Source organism: Bemisia tabaci, chromosome 2, assembly GCF_918797505.1.
Source record: "Bemisia tabaci chromosome 2, PGI_BMITA_v3".
Taxonomy (NCBI): domain Eukaryota; kingdom Metazoa; phylum Arthropoda; class Insecta; order Hemiptera; family Aleyrodidae; genus Bemisia; species Bemisia tabaci.
In genome coordinates, this window is record NC_092794.1 from 66,005,953 (window position 1) to 66,027,522 (window position 21,570).

General features: G+C 39.7%; 1 protein-coding gene across 5 annotated transcripts in view; it reads right to left on the reverse strand.

Annotated features, from left to right (window-relative positions):
* LOC109039800 (phosphatidylinositol-3,5-bisphosphate 3-phosphatase MTMR3) overlaps positions 1 to 20,298 on the reverse strand; it is a 31,704-nt gene extending 11,406 nt beyond the window's left edge. For 2 of the 5 annotated variants that reach the window (XM_019055469.2, XM_072296103.1), the window contains exons 1-10: positions 15,098 to 15,571; positions 9,879 to 10,186; positions 8,441 to 8,633; positions 7,429 to 7,610; positions 5,716 to 5,869; positions 5,176 to 5,366; positions 4,038 to 4,233; positions 2,917 to 3,093; positions 2,045 to 2,209; positions 201 to 313 (exon numbers count right to left, since the gene is read on the reverse strand). In XM_019055469.2, coding sequence (XP_018911014.2) covers positions 201 to 313; positions 2,045 to 2,209; positions 2,917 to 3,093; positions 4,038 to 4,233; positions 5,176 to 5,366; positions 5,716 to 5,869; positions 7,429 to 7,610; positions 8,441 to 8,633; positions 9,879 to 10,186; positions 15,098 to 15,214 — 1,796 coding nt within the window. In that variant the 5' untranslated portion in view covers positions 15,215 to 15,571. Of the gene's footprint in view, positions 1 to 200; positions 314 to 2,044; positions 2,210 to 2,916; positions 3,094 to 4,037; positions 4,234 to 5,175; positions 5,367 to 5,715; positions 5,870 to 7,428; positions 7,611 to 8,440; positions 8,634 to 9,878; positions 10,187 to 15,097; positions 15,572 to 19,540; positions 19,891 to 20,040 lie in introns of those variants that run through there. The other 3 variants (XM_019055470.2, XM_072296102.1, XM_019055468.2) reach the window with 3 other exon arrangements.
* Positions 20,299 to 21,570: the final 1,272 nt, after the last annotated feature.

The window sequence follows — 21,570 nt, forward strand, 5'->3', positions numbered from 1 at the left end:
CGTCACCTGGTCTTTTTTTTTAAATCTCTAGATAATAATTGACAAAGTTTCTTCCGTCCTTAGAGTTTGTCTGCATTTATATGCGAATTAATTTTACAAATAAAATCAGATAAAAACCAGGTGTAAAATCACCTCCATCTCTAACCTTGTTTGTTCATGTGAGTAAGTACAAAATCACTGAAAAATCTTGCGGAACTTACCCATTGGGTAACCGATTTGGCTCTGACAGCCCATTGTTTTCATTAATATCTGTTCCTAGGTACAAATCTCGCCATAACTGGAGGTCACGCAGATGGTAGGAGGGGTAAAGAACCTAAAATGAAATTGGTGAATTAAAGAAAGCAATGATGACAGAAAATAACTGTTAAAGATTTTAATTAGGGCTGTGCGAGTACTCGAATTTCGAGTCGAGTCGAGCCGAGTATCGAGTACTCGACTCGGCTCGAAAGTTAGGTTAGGTTCGAGCGAGTACTCGAACTCGGCTCGAGTGTCAACAACACGAGTTTTTTCGAGTATTTCGAGTTTTTTTGAGCCGGAAACGCCGAAAGAGTCCAACTTCCAAACATTTCAATCATACTTAAACTATTGTTAGTTTTGCCATCATTTTACGATTGAATAACATCAGAGTCTCGTCGGCAAATTTCTACCATCCGCAGCGCCAACACGCTACCGCCCGGCGATTTCCTGCCGCGCGCGCGGTTTGTAGGGATGGACGAATATCGAATTCGAATGCGAATATTCGAATATTCGAAACTTTTCGAATGCGATTATTGCGAATATTTGAGAATTCGAATCTTGCGATTGCGAATGATTCGGATGCGAATACTCGAATATTTTCGATTATTGCTTCGATTTTTGATTTTTTATGAACCGTGAGAGATAAAATGACACTTTTGAATGCGATTAATCGAATATTCGAATGCGATTATTCGATAATTCGAATTATTCGAATTTGCGATTTCGAATACTTCGGAAGCGAATATTCGAATGTGATGCGATTATCTCGGTGCCGATGATTCGAATATCGAATATTCGAATATCCAAATATTCGACCATCCCTAGCGGTTTGTAACTACACGGAGTCATATGAGCGCATTTATGCGCGCGACAAATTTCAACCTGCGGCGGCGACCGCCGCTTGGAAAACTGAAAGTGAGCACGTGTTTTGGACCTTTTGCGCTCCAGAAAAACGGTGTCGCGGCGGCAGAAAAAAGGTGCTGCGGCTACAAAAATAGGAATCGCGCGATTCCAAAAAACGTCGCGGCGACAACTGCCGCCGGCGACACGAATTGCGTGCATAAATGGGCTCTAAAGCCTTTACTTGTGCCGCCCGAAGTTCCTTTCATGTACGCCGCGCCACGCCGCTTCTTGCCAAGTTTTGTCCTCTTTTCAAAATTAAACCGCGGGAAGTTATTTTAACGCGTTACTGCCGAACATTTTGTAAGTTTAGTGTAAATCCTTCCTAGTGTGTCATCGCCAATAATTATTAATATCATATTATGAGTCTTGTTTGAAATTATTTGTTGTAGAAAATAGATTAAATCACGTTTTAAAACTCGAAATTACTCGAACTCGACTCGAGCTCGACTCGGCTCGAGGGTCATTTTCAAAGCTCGAAAAAGCTCGAACTCGGCTCGACTTAGTGAAAAAATACTCGAACTCGGCTCGAATCCAAAAAACCAGGCTCGCACAGCCCTAATTTTAATCTTTGGTGAAAGCAAATTTTTTCTAATTTGGCACAAGTACTTATAGATTGCTAATCATTCAATCTTCAGTTTTTGATCAAATCAAAACCTATTTTGAACTTATAACAACCAATCACAGCTTGTGTCAGCCTAAATGCTAGAGCATTGTATTCTTAGCCATCAAACCCATATTTCTGAAAAAAATTCAGACAATTTTCTCCAAAGAGTACCACAGTGTTAGGTCTTCTAAGAAAATTTTCTGAAAAAGATACAAGCATATTGACTAAAAAAACCAACTGTCTTCATTACCAGTACGTTAAATTGCCCATAATAAGCAAAATGCTACAACGTTCACTTACTTGATCTTGGTTTGGCCAATAAAGAATATTCCGGAATTGCGGTGACTGTAAGAATTTCCAGACAGAGAAGGTTCTTTGCTGGATTCCTAAGTTTGTTCTTTCCATGTTCGAGTTACATAAAAATGTTCCGAAGAGGTTAGAGTAACTGTGTTGAGCTAATTTAACCTGAATAAGGAGAAAAAGAAGTGATTAGAGGAAAAACTCAGTCGGTCTTTTCACATGAAAGGAGACAATTTGGGTAGTAATTACTACCGTAATCAGTTTGGAATTTTGTAATCAAATCAACTTGAAAAAAATAAAATTGTGTTTACTGGTTTTCTGTGAGTATCAAAATAGATAGTATTCCCTTCTCCTCGCATTAATTATCATTAAAGTAAGCCAATGAAATCTACTAGAAAATCATGCTTGGGCTCTTGGAGCCATGAGACGTTGCCCCAGTGGCACCTAGAAAATAACTGCAACTTCGATTTGGTGTGACCTTGCTTCTTGCCTAACTTCCTGCTTTAGTATCAAAGATTTCTATGGCTCTTAAAATTGCACAGGGTATCTAAAAATGAGGTCTCCATAGCTCCTAAAATTGGATGAGACAGGGTACAGTTAGAATACTACCCTTTAGACATGGTCTATTCACAAAATGGACAAAAAATCTCAAATTCACTAAATGTCTGGCATTATTTCTTGGACTTTTACGCGTAAATGGCAAGTAAAGCAGAAAAAGCCAAGTCTGATTTTACTGAGTGAAAGCAGTTAGTAATAAAAGAAACCAATAAAATATGACATGATACTTCACTACATCGCAATACTTATCTTAGTATTTTGAAATTAGGCTAAAAATATTTTAAAAGAAAGTTTTGAAAGAAAATTGAACTTACTAGATAAGACTTAGAAAATTCAAAGGCGCAGGGAAATTGTAGTAGAAGGTTATGTAAACAATCAAGCCACTGAAGGAAAACGGGACATCGATCATTCTGATCGTCACCCTGGCCACACCTATCAGCAAACTTGTGACCAAACTCCAGCCACTCCCTTTCAACTAGAACCTGAAAACCCTGAAAAGGATAAATGTAGGTATAAGTAAACATGTTGAAGTAAAATTTCACCAGTTTATTGCCAACAATGATGAAACAAATATTTTTCAGGCGCACTTGTTCATCATAATAATTGAACTTCATTTTTGCATCGGAGTTTTCATTTCCGCCCTCAATATCCACAGTGAAAGTGCAAAAATGTGTATCTCAGTTAAGTGCAGTGTTTTAAATTCTTTGCTCCAGGTTTATTTTTTAAAAAAGACTTAAAATGGTGCTGTCATTTGATCTTGTCTATTCCAGGTTGCCTCAAAATTTAGAAAGTGGAATTCCCTGACATTTCTCAAAATTCTCAGAAGCACTTTGGTAACATTTTCTGACAATTGAGGAAATGCCAGATGGTTAAAATGTCATAATTTGAAAAAATTTTCAAGGGAAACTTTTTGTTTGAAACGCCAAACCCATTCTGGAACCCAAAGAAAGGTGATTAAACAATTTCTCTCTCTAACACTTCTGTCATTTTACGTAACTATTTAAACTCCCAGACATTCTTAGCATTTCCCGACTGTCGCAACACTGTCTGTAGGCAAAGTAAATATTTTGCATAGCCAATCAGTGCTGAAGAAGCAGTTGCAAGACTGCAGATGAGTTTGCATGTCCTCTTACCCATTCCATCTTTGGCCTTTGCTTCTTACTTTTACTTTGAACATTCACGAGATACCCACATTGAGACATCTGACAGGGATAACTCTCCTATTAACACCAAATTCATTGATGAGATCCCAGGTATGGTAAGATTGCGTACATTCGTCGCCCGCTTGACAAAAGAGTGTAACGACACTGAGAGATGAGCCAAGGAAAGCATCAAGTTAGGTGGATGACAGGGTTCATTGTACAGGGTAGTTACATCCATGCATTAAGAGGGCAACAAATTAACTAACTAATTTGATAGTTTAAAAAAAGCTTACTTCAATTGTCCTATAATATGGATCGAGTAGAAGTTCTGCTAGAGAAACAATTTGGGGAGTTCGGTCCCAGCCGTCAGAGCAATGAACTAGCACTGGGCGACCAGATTTTTCAATAGCAGACGTTACTGTCACAGCGGCATGCAAGAGGCCGGACATATTGGCCAACCATCGAGTGCTTTCTAGTAAACTAAACCAACTGTAACAAAATGTAAATTTGAGGGTCACAAATATGGATAGGAAAATCGAGTTACTTCAACACTGCCATCATAAGAAAGAATGCCGTATGAGCCTTAAGAGGTTGCCAAAACTCCTTTGATAACACATTAACTTTCTAGGAAATGTGGGAATATGTTTATTCCAATATTTCAGAGAATTTTGATCGCAATTAATCTAAAATATTGGAAAATTTCAAGGTTCCTCTTTCTAACTTTCCTCCAAAATAAACGTTTTGTCGAGGAGAAATTTGGTAGCAAATGAATATTCATGCAACGTTTTTCCTCAGCACGGCAGAATACTGATACTTCTTCCTCATCCTTTTTTTCAGATTTGGAGTAATAATGTGCTACTAGAATTCATCAGGTATTTTACGCATACATTTTGGAGGCCTGTACATGAAACTTTATATTCTTTTGCCAAAACGTAACTAAAATGTCTGATCAAATACAAAGTTTCCAGCATTTTAGTTTTTTTTGTAGTTCACAAAAATAGAAAATAAATGAAATGCATGACTAGAAATAAAGCCACAAATGTCTCATAGTTTATAACAGATAGATGAGCACCTTCAAGGTCAGGCTGATATATAATGACCTGCAAGGTAATATTCTCTCTGGTCCTCCTCATAATCTTTTAAACTATTGAGCAATTGACCTGATTAAGAATCGATCCAAATTCTCTGCTAATCACACTTTGAAGAAGTCATTGATGACTATCATTGCAATAAATGCCATCAGTGACCTCCAAAAAGTTACACTCCTGAAATCAAATTTCAGTTTGCAAGTAATATTCAAGAAAAAATAGAGACACTCTTGGTAGAGGGCAATTGTACAGTTTGGTGTTTTGTGAAGAATTACATAAATTTTAAAGGAAAGCAGAAAAGTAATATGAATTAAAAAATTAATCGGGACAAAGTTTGACTTACTTAGGAACATCAGAGGATGTGGCGCAAAGCTGACGAAGAGCATGGAAACTTTTCCGAATAGAATGGATGTTTGCCAAATTCATGAATTGAATTTCACAGTTTGGATAGTATTCAGGGCATTCGCAGCCTCCTCCACGAGCACGATTTGCTACAGCTGTTGTGTACGATCGGGCATCAACAATTAACAATTTCTGTAGACAACAGAACAAAATGTTTCAACAAGGAAATTTATGATACAGAGGGAACACGAAAGCACTTAAAGTACTTACTTATCATGCATGTCTGTTTTCAAGCCTTTAAATTGAAATTATAATAAATACATTATTTGTCTTCATGTAGATTCCCTTACACAATGCAGACATATTTTTTTTTCAAAGTTTTGAAGGCTGTGAATGGTTTTGTTTACTGAATTTTTTCCATTCACATTTTTTTCCCCTCAAGTAAGACTCTCCTGATAGGCAAGAAAAAAAAGTCACTTTTGGGTCAAAGATTGATCCTCAACGGTACGGAGAGGCAAAAAGGGTAAGAAGAAAACCTTACCTTAGGCTTGGCATTCTTGTTCAATCCGATCATGGTCTGAGCACAGGCCTGAGTGATTGCTTTCAACAATGTCTCATCTTCTTCAGAGCGCCAACCCAGCCAACCAACCTCAGGTTGACTACACCTTGCTATTACAGCTCCACTACCTTTGTGTCTGTGAAATTCATGCGAAATCATCGTTATGGAATATGATTGAGCTAATACGATCATTTGTATGGTAATAATAAATTTATGTGAGTGCTTTGGGCTAATGTAGTAGTGTTGCTGTGGGGGGGGGGGGGGGGGTGTTTGTCCTCATGGTAGGCCAGGGCCCAAAAAGCTTCAATGGGTCACTAAACTGAGAACGAATTTGGACTTGCGAATACATTCTACATACATACATGCGTCTGAAGGTAAATGATGCGTAGAATACGATGCGCACATTGAAAACGCAAAAAGATAACTCAATAACCGAGAAATACGCAGTTAAAATTGCGCAACTTATCCAAAAATTTAAAACGCCCTGGTTTCGCGCAGAACCGAATGATGTTATCCGGCACTAATCAGAAGCGAGCATGGCCGACTACGACTTCCGTCAAATGTCTATCTACTCCTCGTATGTGAGAACAAAACTAAAGTTGAACTTATATCTTCAGAATTAAAGAATCAAATCTCCTTTATGTTATCTTTAGTGGACAAGCAATATTCACAAAGAAAGACGTGTTATTTTAACACACGTCAGTGAAAAGAGAGAGAAGATTGTGATTTGACTACCGCAGTACATCACCACCGTTGGTTTCCCCCCATTCGGGTGCGTTTAAAATGTCTTGCAGTTTTTAGAGTTCTCAAGAGCAGTTTTCTCCCCGATTTTGGCTCCATAAAAATGCGGAAAAATCACCACATTATCTACTCACCTAGTACTTTCAGAATATTAAAGAAAATAAACAAGGTTTAGTGACCCATTGATGTATTTTCAATATAAATAAATAAATAAAAAATGTAAAAGAAACTCACACACATGAAATTAATGTCTTGACCGATCGTCATGAGATCTTCTTTTCCAAGTCCTACTCCACTACTAGAGGGATATAGTTAGATTTTTCACGACAAACTAAGTAAGTCAAACAGTAGCAATGAGAATGTCAAGAATTATTTTCATACGCTGTACTTTATTCTTGAACAAGCTTGTATATTAAATTTTACGGAAAAAAACATATTAATGCTAGTTGAGCTCACTGATGAGTGTGATCTCAAAACGACTAAAAACTCTCGATGTCAGCTCAACTTAATATTCCATTACAAGCTGCCCGAGCTGAACATTCTCTCCCCCCCCCCCCCTCGCAGTCTTGTACTGGCACTCATTAAAGCTTAAAATTTTTGACTATTATTGACTTTTTTTTTATCTTTTTGGCTTTGTTTTCCCCGCGAAATAGTGTGGACCCAGCACTATTTTACCTCCTCGTTAGAAACAAATTAATAGATATGTAAATGCATTAAACAGCGGGAGTCCAGAAGTTCTGGCAAGAAAACATAATTTTCAGCAAAAAAAGCCTGAAAAAGTACCCTTTCTTAGCCGATTTTTGGGGACTAGGCCTAGGTGAATTTCCCTAGGCCAATCAGGGTTAGCTTTTAGCACAACAGTTGTCCATTGGATCCGCCTTACAGTGGTCCAGTAAGCTGCCATCAGTAAGTACTGCAAGCAGGGTTAGTAAGTGATTGACAAGAAAGACTCACCTCCAGACAACAGCAGGTACTCTCCGTGCGCTCCTGAATTTTGCAGCTACCTCTAATTTCGCATCAGTGATGCATTTTGGGACAATTAGATAACGAGGATAAGTGGGGCACAGCCCATACTCGCTGTTGACGTTCGAGATACGCCAGACGCCTGTATCTACCTCAAACTTCAAACGGTCCACCTAAAATAATCAAAAGAATGTCAAAATATGTAGGATATTTTTATTTATACTTAACACTTGAAGAGGCGAGATGAATTCTAAACATTAATGCCTTTCATGTGTAGCTTTATCTGCACACATATTTTACATATTTACCAAAATCTCACTAAGAGGGAAAATTGTGAGTCTTCTTATCATGAGAATTTCTCTTATATACTAAATTTGAACTTGACAGCTCCAACATCATCATAGTCACAGCATCTTGTGTGTTTAACTACCTGTTATACAACAGCTGCATGATGGGCCCCACGAGACCCGAAATGAGTCTGCATTGGACTTCTCCTTGATTGGTTGTGACTAATGTTGTACAACTGAGCATATTTCTCGAAGAGAAAACAGTACTTTCTGCCTTAGGTATCATTGTGAAAAATTTGCAAGCAAAGTAATAAAAGTTGTATTAAAAAAGGATAAACAAAGTAAATATGTGAACTGAAATAAAGGCTGGTAAAGTCACAGTCCTGGTTGTTGTTGATTCTGTAATGTTCCTGCACTGTTTATTAATAAAAAGTGCACAAGCAACCAGAACAAACTAAAGGGGAAAATCAGACGGCCCACTCCTTTCAAACTGACTATTTGGCAGCTGTTCATCATTCTTTTATGAATAAATTTAGAATTGCATGAGTGGATGCATTTTTTTTGTTCAAATTGCACAGAAGAAAATGCACAAAGATAGATATACATATGCATCATTTTGTTTGAACTTTAAGGGCTAAACGTAGTTCCAGATCCCAATAAAGTGCATGTACACTGCTCCTTTAAAAATAGCTAAAAGTAAAAAAAAAAGTACTTACTTCATTGCGAAAATGAGAGCCAGGAACCGATAGATCTCTGCCAAGTCTTCCGTTTAGATCATTACAGCCTTCCTCGGAGGCCCAAGCGTAAAATGCAAAAGCGAACAGCTCTTCGGTGCTTTTTGGAGGAGACACAGCTTTAGCCAGTCTCCGAAACCATTCCATACAGTGTTCATTAGTAGTAAAGAAACACCTTGAAAGTAAAAACAAAAAAAATAAGCAATGAATCTCAAGTAAAAAATCAAATTCTAAAGTACATTTTGTACGTTCATTCTCAGCCAATAAAATTTGACAAAATTTGGTTACTTGACTTAGCCCTGAACTCTGCCTCCCCCTGTAATGCAGGTTCGGACCCCAACCCTTACCGCTAGAGCGTTATGTATTCCATGAACGGTCTTCTTGACTTCTTCATCAGATATACTTTCCAAAGAGCTATTTTTCAGACCTTTATTACTCAAAGTCAATGCACGCAGGGTTACCATAGGATTCAGAGGATTAAATTCCCTGATTTCTTGGACTTATTTTGTAGAAATTCCCACTAATGTCATTGGAAAATCTAGGATGCCTGAAATGCAAGCCCTAGTAGAACACCTTGTAAAATAACTTAAGGTAAAACTGGTATATTTAAAAGTTAGAAAGTTGCATGTAAAAAAGCTTGTAAAAGGGTCTTAAATAATCAGAGTTCAAGAATTTTACACATAAAAATTATGATCAAAGAGGTTAACAATAACTGAGAGAATGAACTAGATTTTTAATGTATTTTTCTTGTATAAAAAACTACACATGCATTTTCGTATTTTGCTACTCTTTTACGATACTTTTTTTAAAAAAAAATTTAAGTCTTCTTACTACTCTGCCGTATGAGCTTTCGGACCCGGCCAAATTTCCCTCAACCAAACAGAATATTATGGGGAAATCAGTGAATATTTTTCTACCGATTTTTCAGAGAATTTTCTTGGTAATTTCATTCAAATGTCTGAAAAGCTCAAGGAGAAATATTCATAGCATTCGATTCGTCACAAACAAATATTTTTTAGAGAAAATCTAGCAACATTCGAATGCTCATGCGACATTTGGACGTATTTATGCTGCCACTTACAAACTGGCACCAATTCTTCTATTTCTCAGCCATTTCTGCACGGAATTCCTTGAAAATTTCAAGATCTGATCTGTGATGTACCTCGTACATATCGGATACCTTCAAAGATCGTCGGCCCGACGATCTCCGAAAGGCAACAGTCGATAGTTCCATCAATGAGCCTCTTCGAAGCCCCTAGTTTGAAGGTGGGCTGGACGCTTAATCTTTATTCCCGCTTGTGACACTGTGGAGGCCTGAAATGCGGAAACCAATCAGAAATGGTTTCACACTGTCTCGACTCTCAGTACAAAGGGACTCTACTTTTCTCTATGAATGGCTTTGGACCAGGTGGAGGATTACCTGTAGGTGCGGGCGTCCTTGCAGCTGATCTGGAGATAAAACAAATCGCGGACCTCGACTTGCTCGACAAGACCGAGGGGGATGTTGCTGTGGTTGGATCCGTCGTCCGGGAGGTGGTAAATGCGGTAGTTGGAGAGGGCGAGGATGCCGTCCCCGGTCCTCCCGAGGAACTCGACCGCCTCCCCGCAGAGGGGGCTGAACGGGACGCTCAGATCCTTCTCCGCCTCGAGGATCCGCTTCGGGTAGAGCTCGGCCGCTCGCACGTGGAAGATGGACTGCAGACTTGCCGGTCCGTCGCAATCATCCATCTGAAACCAGAGCAAAAATTTCAGGATAATACACCAATAGTTGCATACAAGCATTGTCATTAGGAGCGCCTTCAATGTTTCGCATGCAGCACGGGTAACCCGTGAACACGAATAGTTGCATCCTGGCGTTGGATTGAGAAACCCAGAGCGCCTTCAACGGAGATGTTGCATGTGTGAGGGATTTGCGATTTGACCATTGATTCTTAAGTAAAAGTTCGCGAGAAACACGATGGTGCCACTGGTTTTCACTAAACTCATCTCCCAAGCTCAAAAAAAGCTCTTAAAGTGAGGTCAAAATGGAAGGGATATGGATATCCCACCCTACCCTGAAAGTCCACCTCTACATCAAAACAAACTCTCCCTGCAAAGATAGGGAGCAAATACATTGACAGGGCTGCCCCTTTAATTGAGGACTCTAAAACTGAAAACAAGGCAACCATGTCAATGTATTTGCTCCCTATCTTTGCAGGGAGAGTTTGTTTTGATGTAGAGGTGGACTCTCAGGGTAGGGCGGGATATCTCCTCCATTTTGGCCTCACTTTGAGAGCTTTTTTTGCGCTTGGGAGTTGATTTCAGAAAAAACCAGTGGCACCATCGTGTTTCTCGCGAACTTTTACATAAGAGACAGCATTCAAATCGCAAATCCCTCTCACATGCAACATCTCCATTTTTTGCATGCAGCACGGACAACCCGTGAACACGAATAGTTGCATCCTGGCGTTATGATTTAGAAACTCAGAGCGCCTTCAATTTTTTGCATGCAGCACGGGCAACCCGTGAACACGAATAGTAGCATCCTAGCGTTGAATTGAGAAACCCAGAGCGCCTTCAATTTTTTGCATGCAGCACGGGCAACCCGTGAACACGAATAGTTGCATCCTGGCGTTGAATTGAGAAAGCTTCAGCACCTAAAGTGTTTTGTGTGCAAAAGCAGTGGTTGCATTGAGATGTTGGCGCTGAGAAAGCCAACCTCCTTCAATTTTTTCCGCGTGTGATGAAGAAACACGTTACGCTATCACATTTTCCGTACCGGCGAGTGAATTCAAAGTTCTTCGACTAATCAATGCTCAATGGTAAAGACGTGCGACAATGCAACTATCCAGTACTACCTTGTTGATAAAACGCCTAAATGTGCAGTAATTCAAAGTTTAAAAAAAAATAAAAAAAATAAAAAAAAAAAAAAAAAAATTGATCTAGGACAAAATTGTTTCCACTGACGGTCCCGGAAAAAATTAAACATTGTCTTAATGCACTGGGGAATGGAATGTGCTCTCATTACTGATGAATGAGGGCACTACAGCGAATGAGCGTTTAAGGACACGACTCAAAATGATGGTAGTATATGAAAGTGTTGTTAACACTAAGTTATGGATCATACAAATGCAATGATACTACTGGGTAGCTCGTGGGTACATACAGTTAAACACATGTATATCAAACTCATATTATATTAATATCAACATGCTTGCTTTTTTTTTTTTTTTTTTTTTTTTTTCTACTTCAAATAGCCCACAGGGGCTAATCCCGCGCTATAGTCCCGTCCCCCCGCTGTCCCTAACAACCAGTCCCAGGCAACCATTATTTGCGACCATCAAACTCGGGTTGCCGGGCCGGGAATCGAACCCGAGACCTCCCGGTTATAGAGCTAGCGCTAAAACCACTACACCACAGGAGGCTTCACTTGACATGAGGGTAACAAGAACCATACAGTTGCCAACAGGATCACAATGTGTTTGCATTAAAGTCATTTTTACTAGGGAGTGCGATTGAGTGTGGATGAAGTTTTTTTAATTAAAATCATTTGAGAAAGAGAATAATGTGACAAATTTTGATTGGAAGAATTTCATCACGATGAGTTGGTTCGTTTTCTTATCAATGCAGAATTGCACGCTCTTGTTGAGTACACAATCAAAATCAGATTCAAGATTGGACGCTGTTTGCCCCCCTGGTACTTACGTGACTCACGTCATGCCGAGCGCAAATTTTTACAAAGCAAAACTCAATCATGCAATTGTGCAGGGCAATAATCTTAAAATTTTGGAAAGCTTATGAATAATTACAGGTAATTTCACTCCTCAAACAGTCGTAACCTATTTCTGATCCAAGAAAAGATAAGTTGCGTCAGCGCCATGCGCAAACGCCGTCCGATTTTGGATTTTGATTTTTAAGGGCGGATCAGAGAGTCAACATTTTTTTCGTTTATAATTTTAGGCGTAATGTTAGATAGGTATAATCCTTCCTCAAGAGACGCAACTGGTGAAGGATCTTACGAACAAACCTTACGAGGCCTTCAGACCCTTAGGTTATACAATTCATTTTAATACTTACAGACCTACATCTTTTTCGATCATCTTGCAATAAATGGAATCCAATAAAAAATAATATTTCAACGCCGGTGTCAAAATATACACCTCTGACATTATTATTGAATCGGCTGAATTAAGTAAATTGCTCAATGTTGAGCTCTTATTTGCTGAAAGGGCATTGCTCCGCGTCGAATTTGTTTTTCTTTTACTTTTTTAAAATATATACTTTACTTATAAAATTTGACCGGTTTGACGAGGATGTAGAGTTCAAAGTTCACATCGAGTGCTTCCCGATTACATTTAAAAACAGCTTTAAAAGCAAATATTGTCCACTCGCTATCTACCCTTTTTGCGTTATCGAAAACCTCACATTGCACAACATTTGAGGAAAAAGCGTAAGCAAGGCTGCGCGGGTCCGAAGGAAGCCTCAACCTCCCCCCTTCCCATCATTGGCGGTGAGTACCTCGCGCACCCCCCCCCCCCTGAGAAAATCGACAAGCTTGAAAAATAAGTTGGTGGAGTTTCCACATCAAGAGACTTCGAAATACATATAATCGGGTCGATGTTGCCGAATTCTCCGCCACACTGAAAAAAAATCTCGGTGTATTTACTAAGAAAAGGGTAAAATTACCGAGAATTCAGGGTTATATTTGATCCCAGTTTTTCTTGGGAAAATTATCATTTATGGAATTGGTAATTTTACCTAGAAATCTCGGTAAAATTATTGAACTTTCTCGGTAATTTTACTGAACCTTGGTAAAAACGCCAATATTTTTTATCGGCTGTGGCAGAATTACCGAGATAAAATGGCAAAGTTACCGGGAATTGATTACCAATAAAAGTGGCATTCTTACCTGGAAAAAAACAGTAAAAATACCGGGTTTTAGGTAAGCTTACCAGTCTGCATTGGTTAAATTACCAATAATTGGTAAAAAAAAAAGTGAGATGGTAAAGGTACCGACGGACCGTGGTAAAAACGTCGAGAATTTTTTTTCAATGAAACGACCCCTCTTTCACAAATACTGCGAGGGAAACCCTCTTCCTGCGAATCCCGCCCTTTTCGAGGAAATTTCACCGATTCTACCTCGATATAAGAGTAAAAAATGGAAAAATTAAACAAAACACTTTGAAAGATCTTCAAAAGACGGATTCTGTTTTTCGCATCTCCTGTAAGTTAATATCTCACTCACATCCTCATTAACTCGAGAAGTTTTACTGCACACGATATTCTTGAAGAGTTTCGTTATTACGTCTTCGAATGTGTATCTATTAGAGCTATTACGGTGCCACTAGCCTCTGAAGGGCGTTTCTCAATAGCTTATCTTCTATTATCGATTGAAGGATGATATTTCTCCTTGCGTAATGCGTATTTGCATTTTGAAGGCGACTTCTGTCAAAATTCCGTGTGATAGTATGTTGTAAGGGAAGGCTCTTTAATGTATATTGCGTCTTAACATTCTAACAGACATTTTTTTATTGTCGTAATGTTCACTTGAGAGGTCTGGTGAGATGATTTGGCCCCACTCAAAGGCCAGGTTTTTGAAAACCCTCGATCCGGTGGGCGTTTCAAAACGGGAACGAAAAAAGAAACACGTACCGAATAAGTATGCATTAAATCGAATTTTCCCCCCATAAGTACTCAGCGATCATGGCACAATCCATATGAAAAATTATGTTAATGCACTTAAATAATTTTTTGAGTTGCATATAGGTGAAAAAGTTTTGGAAATGTTGAAAACCGAAGATGGACACTAACTCTATTCTAGAAAAAGTATATTCGCATCAAAACTAATTCACCGAGATGATCCTACGAGGCAAATAAGATTTAAAGTTAGAAGTTGGATTTATGATGTTTCGAACTTCTTTCACAAGACATTCAGTTTGAATTGATTTTTTTTTCTTCTGTTTTCCTTTTTTCGTTTAACAATGATGAAAAATGACGGGGAAAAAAGAGAGAAGACATCTATTGAGGCAAAGCCTTGAGCCTTGGGACAGACGGAATCTCCTACAGTTAATTACGTTACAGATACAATTTATTACAAAGAATAATGCTTAACTTGCGTTAGGTTGGGTCAAATCGTCGTTTCTTGGGTGAAAAAACGTGGCTACATTACGAAGTTGCAAAATTTTCAATCGCGAATGATAGTTTTACCAGAAAACTTTCGGGCATTTCTTCTTGAAAATTTTCATTTTTCTCATGATAAAGAGCAAAATTTTGGACAGAAATCACAAGGTCACTTCCTTGCAAAAAGTTAATTGACTGAGACAATTTAGCAATGCTGAAGTAGAGGTACGCTCCTTGTCTGAAAATCGACGTAATGAGAATTTCAAGTGGTTCCACGGAGCTGACACGATACGAGTATAAGGGCGGGGGATGAGGGTCTCCCAAATGTAGAATGGGACCGAGGTGGAACTTAACATAGCTTTAAAGGTACCAGTTCGTGTCCTTATTTCGGCAATCAGTCTCAAATTAAAAAAGAATACGATTCCGTTGATTTTATCTAAATCGCGTGGTATATTCGGGCAAGTTACCGGAACTTACAGTTAAACTAAGAAAATTCTACCGTCATTTCAAGTGGAGAAACGGGAAAATGAAACAACTTACAAAGTAGCCAGAGTCCTGGAAGACGTCATGCCTGGGGAAAGCGTCAAACTTGAAGCTAAAGGCAAAGGATCTCGGCGTACCAAGATAGTGGGTGAACGGCAAGATATAGTTTCTCATTCAAAAAAGTTTGATTTAACGTGGCCCGACCTTACAATCGGAGAATCCAGAAGTCCCGAAAGAACTCGGCACGTTATACTAAGCAAGAAACTGGTCTCAAAAGACCCCTGCTCCTTAAAGATTATCGGACTTGCCTGTCCGAAATCGTACAATTACACACAACTGTATACCCAGTACAAAAATTATAATCCTGATGGTTCGATTGAACTTTTTACTTCGCGCACACACACGCACACACCTACACAGACACGAATTGATTTCCGCCCGAAACCGAAAACAGAAAGGTTGAAAAAGAGGTTTTCCTCAGAGCGCGAACGATGATGCGAGCTCGATCTGTGAATGAATAATAATGCTCTGCTTGGGGCTGGGGAGTCGGGACGCTATCTGAAGACGCTGAGTAAATACTACAATCTTTGAGCAGTGCACGTAAACAAGACTTTATCAGCTGAATTTTTCCACCTGGCGCCGTTTGAGTGCTCCAGTGTGTGTGTGTTAAGACTTAGTGGGGATGGGGGGGGGGAGGGCTAAACAAATTGCTTTTCATAGAAAATGTAAAAAGACAGAAAGAAAATCGCTGTTAGTGACCCTAAAGTTTCATTCCAGCAAAGGACCTCTTGAATCAAACGAGATAAGCATGAAAAAGTGCCGGGACGCTATTCTGCCATTTTCCGAGCTGTAAGTGGTTTTAGAGAGTAACTGATAAATAAATACGAAGGAGGAAGGAGAGGAAAAGGAAAGTCGAGCGAAGTACAGTTAAAAATAAAACAATAAAGGAATGGGAAAAAACTCGCGTACATATACACATTACACATTGTGATCCGAGCGCCCCACACTATTCCGATAACCTTTGGGTGAATTGAACTATCGAGATTAAGCTATAAGGGTACTCCTGGTTGTGCAAAAGAGCTTCTTTTTGACCCTCTAAAATTTTGAGGGAGGCCCCTCGCCCCCCTCAGGGAAAAGGGCACGGTCGGACAGGGGCTCGCCGTGATCTGCCAGGCAGGGTGTCTACTGAAACAGGCTGATCAAAAGTAAGTACTTGTAGGTACAGTACTTTTTCAGTGCCTTATCAAGAAATGTAGTACTTCCTCCAACAGAAAAATTCCGTGCTTTTTCAGTACCTCCATTTGACGAAATTCGAAAAATTTCAAAAATTGAAATTGCAACAAAAATGACAAAAAATTTTAAAAAAATCCGGACCTTTTTGCGGAATTTCCGCACTTTTCAGTACTTCCGGACCGCCCTTAAAAAAATCAGTACTATTTCCGGACTTGTAGACACCCTTTCTGCGGATCGTCGAGTCTTATCAGGCATCTTTCAAGTAATAATATAAGCCCCCCTGAAGCTGTATCAGTGGACTTGGTTCCCAGGTGCTCGGAAAGTTCTTGAGATACTAATCTCAAAAACTCATTTACCCCAGAGATTTTTCGATTTTATGACTTGCAGGTGTCCTTGACACACAAATTGCCACAGTTAAGGAAACTACTCTCAAATTTCTCCGCGATTCTACGCTAAAAAACGCGGAATTCACGGCGAATTTGACGCAAGTGCAAGCTGGCTTTCCAATTTTTCATGCGAGCGGCCTCGGAATCATGATTGCATGACCGAGAAGTTTCTACACCCACACCCTAGTTTCTGCTCGAGTCTTGCAAATTTTCTACTGATTTGTAGGATCCAACGGACTTAAAAATATTCGGAGACTTGCGCGCTTGATCCACGGTTTCTCGCCAGGGGTGTCATCATCGGCGGATCCAGCAACTTGGCAACACCGGATTTCGTCAATTTAAAACTATGAAAATGTATCGATTCTTGGAGGAGCCAAGTGCTCCGACAAGAATCGATTAGTTAGCATAGATTTAAATTGAGAAAATCCGGTGTTGCCGAATTGCTGAATCCGCCTCTGGGTGTGATCACTCGACCGGTATCGGAACTTGGCTGATTTGAAAACGCCTTCAAATGCGGCGTGATACCTCACACATTCCGGAGAGTTCAAATAGTTGTATCATTGCGCCTTAGAAATGCGACGGAAGATTACAATTGAAATAGCCTTCATGCACGCTGGCCTTTTCGATTTCCGTTAACATTTTTGCAGTCATGAATGCGCTTAAGTGCGCTTCAGTTAGAATTGTATTTAGCAAATGGTTGGTTTTTCTACGAGGATTAAAAATAAACAAGTAACACGGAATATAACACAAGTATATGAACTATGCAAAACGATAATCCGGGTATCGGAACTTGGCTGATTTGAAAACGCCTTCAAATGCGGCGTGATCCCTCACGCATACCGGAGAGTTCAAATAGTTGTATCTTCGCGCCGTATGAATGTGACGGAAGATTTAAATGGAAATAGCCTTCATGCAGGCTCGCCACATCCCATCTCGAGCCCTGGTACCAGTTTTAAGGTCCGGGCCCCAAGCACGGAGGGGGGGGGGAGGAGCCCGAGGGGCATCACCCGAGAAATTTTAGAATTTATACAACGAATCGGACGCATTTTGAAGCTTCCAAGAAGAATTTTCCATCAATTTCTACGGAATATTATTATTTTTTTTTTTTTTTATACTTTCAGCACAAAATACTTGCGAATTGTTGCATTCAAAACATCTGGAAAATTTTTATTTTTTTTTGGGGGGGGGGGGGGCATATGATACTATTTTCAGTTCTATGAGGGCCAGGCCCCGCTGGACTTCCCCTTCGTTTGTCTATGGCAAGGGAGTTGAGCCATGAGCCACTGAAGTCGAGGATGCCCAGACTGGAGACTCTTAGCATCTGACGACGGAAGAAAATGAAACGCAGTTACTAAAAATATCCCTCTGTACTGAGAATCTTGAAAATAGAAAGAAATTTTCCAAAAAGTATACTTCTTTGAAAATTTAAGAAAAATTCTACAGTGCCCCAGCGTGTTTCTGAAAATCTATTCACCTTTTGCGAAATTTTTAGGGTAAATTTTTCACTTTTTCTTACGAAACAAGGGTTGCATGTAAATTCGTAGTGGTTTTTCACGGGTAACACAGGCCCCGGTACCAGGGACCCAGTATCCCCCCCCCTTGTGGCGGGCCTGCTTATGGAATTGATATCAGAGGGAGGACTGTTTGAAGTTAAAAATTGAGCAATTCAGCTGTCAGTTTTTGGGATCATAGACTTCTGAAGTCTTTCTACGGTGTAGAGGCAAAGTTAATACCAGCAGTGGCTCAGACTTTTAAGAGATGAGAGTTAAAAGAGGGAGGGCTGGACTGCTGGAGATGATTGCTTTAGACCCTCCCTCCTTCTTGAATCTTACGATGTCTGATGAAATATCACTGACAGCCCTCTTTTCACCTTATTTGATAAAATGCCTGTGAAATTCAGAGGGAGCATATCAGTAGAGGGGCTTTGGGTCTCACATGGGCAAAGATGCTTTCAATACACTGCAGCACTTATTAACATTCTATCCGTAGGCATTATGTCCTATGTGTTTCATTTTTTCTTTTTCTCCTCACCTACACCTGCTCCTAGCACCTACCTCACTGTTGTAACTTTTGGTTACCAATGTTTTTATCTATTGACTTGATTTTGTTTATGACATCATTTGATAACTCTAGGACCCTTTCCTTAGGATATGCTGTGCATTAAGCTTGCTCAAGCTACTGCTTTTAATGCCTAAATTGTAATGGAGTCGCAAAACATCTGAGGGGGGAGCTAGATTCTATTTAAAGAAAGGCAAGCAAAAGGCTAGTGCATCTGGAGACTGTCTGACCGTAGCGAACAGATGTCAACCTTTAATGACGAATGGCTAGATAGGTACCAATAATAAATTCAGAGGGAGAAGGAATATGCTTAAGTAAAGTGAAAAGTGCACAAAAATGGCAAGATTGCATGATAGAGAAAGTTCGAATGTAACTGGGAAAAATATGATCAATGATAAGAGCTTGCTTATCATATGTTTGCCCTAAATATACAGCCAATGAGCCCGCAAGAGACCGTTCATGAATTTAGTCATTTTCACTTGAAGCAAAAATGATGACTACAGATTTCAGATTTTCTTTACTTTTGTTTCATAAGTTAGGTACCAAATAGATCTAACCGAGAAAGCTGAAACACTGACCAATTTACGATATGAATCTGAATTACAGGCACTACTTAAAATGGCATGTAAAATTAAGGATGGATAGAAATGTAAGCAGTTTTGTTAGCTGTCCTTCTTGTTATATATTTCTTGTCTAAACTAATCACAAAAAGAACAATAATCTGCCAACCCATATATGATGTATAGGTAATAACACTTGGCAGTCCTATCAACAAAGGGAGGGACTTAAAGTTAGATGCGAGCAGTTCCAAAAGTACGTTTACCTGCTATCATTCTTGGTAAAATACGACACGATAACATTATGAGGAAAAAATGATGGTGATAAGACTTAATTAGTGAGATATAATGGAGCATTGGCAGATGGTGAAGAAAACCTTGATGGGCTGGTGATCACAAACAAACATTGAGGCCTGTACAAATGGTAGACAGGTCTGTTGTAATATTCAATAAAATGTTAGACCCCTGACTGAGTTGGCATTAGAATGTAGAAGTGCAAGTCTTGATTTTGATCAATTTCAGGACACTTTGATTTGGTAGGCCAATAGCCTCAACATCTGAGACAGTTCCAGGACAAAGATGGGTGGATTCAGATGTTGGGATTGATAAAGAGGTAAAGGCTATTAACTTTCTGACCTTCCCTGCCCGCCAATTAGGCATATTTCTGTTAGTTCCCCGCATCTTAGCGTTCGAATATTGACAGATTATACAAACAAGAGAAGAAAACAAGGAACAATAAACGATCAATTACGCAACTCTGCCTTACCTTTAGTTTTGGATACTAGATAAAGCACTTTCATATGAAAATCCGAAGTCTGTTGCACATGACACACTCAGTACTCGATCAACACCGCACTCTCCAATTCCGAACAAAAACACTTCACTCTAAAATCATTTTCACGATTCGATAATGATCTTGAAGGAGTTTCCAGGAAGATGGAAAGCTGATAATCACCTAAAAAACGGGAAGGGATCCTCACATCAACCTAAACATTGAACTAAACGGAGACTGGATCAAAAACAATGGCTGCCGAGAAAATATAACAACATGACGTCAGCTGATTTCATGAACATGCATGAGAACCACTAGAGAATCGGAACGGCTAAAAATGGACTGGATACGCGGAGCGCGCAATTCAAAAGTTTAAATTAGACATGCCCTAACTAACTTTGCAATTCATTGTAAGTATTTCAGTTTCTGTATGCATGGACTGCAAATTAAATATTCAATTTTGCAGGATTTGCACGCAAAACTGACTTCAAAAGCGTTTTTATGCAAATAAAATTATTATTAGGTACTCCGTAATTAAACAGAAACTGTTGGAAAGGGCGCACGATTTTTAAGACTTTATTCCAATGTGGCATGCGAGAACCTGTTAAAAAAGTGCCCCTTTCCTGGAAATGCAGGGATTTCCCTGATAAATTTCGAAAGAAACCTTGTGATGAGCTTCACCTCCAGTGACAGTATTAGCTTCAGTTTGGAGTCTACTTCGGCATTATAAGAAGCGTTGTCTTGTAAACTTTACATTTTCTGGTGGCCGAATTTACCTACTTGCCGCCCATGGGCCGCATGTATTTTGCCGCCCCCTTCTCATTCGTATTGGAAAATCAATAAAAACCATAAAGTGAACGTGCCAGCGGGGGAGGGGTGCATAAGACGCATTTATTCGTGTTGAACACATTTTTTGGGGATGCCCTGTCAACACTACTAGCAAAAGCTAAGTTTTGTAAACCTATCTCTATGCGGACACGGCCTTCCATTCATAAGAAATGAACGAAAAAATTATGAAAGAACAAACATGAATGTGGTTGAATGATTTTAACTTTCGCCGCCGCGCCGCGTAGACCGCACCGTGTTTGGCGCAATGCGTGAAGTATTCACGCAGTCTTGTAGGCGCCATGCGTTTCTCGCTGACCGGACTGTGTTTGGCGCAATGCGTGAAGTATTCATGCATTCTTGTAGGCGCTATCCGTTCCACGCTGACCGCAATGACCGCACTGTGTTTGATGCAATGCGGGAAGTATTCTTGCGGTCTTGTAGGCGCTAATATGTGTTACATGCCGAGACCGCCACGCCGCGCCGATAATATGGCTTCCCCTTTTCATCTCAAGTCCTTGTCATCATTGCTCTCTGCGCCGCGCCGTTCCAGCCCAAGTTGCGTATTTGGTTTCCCTCTTAACTCCACTAATTAAAGGTGCTGTCTCTTCTATCACTGAAAGACGATCTCTTCTATCACTGAAAGACGACAAAATTAAAAATTACTACACTCTCAGGAAATGAGAGATTTTGTCGCCT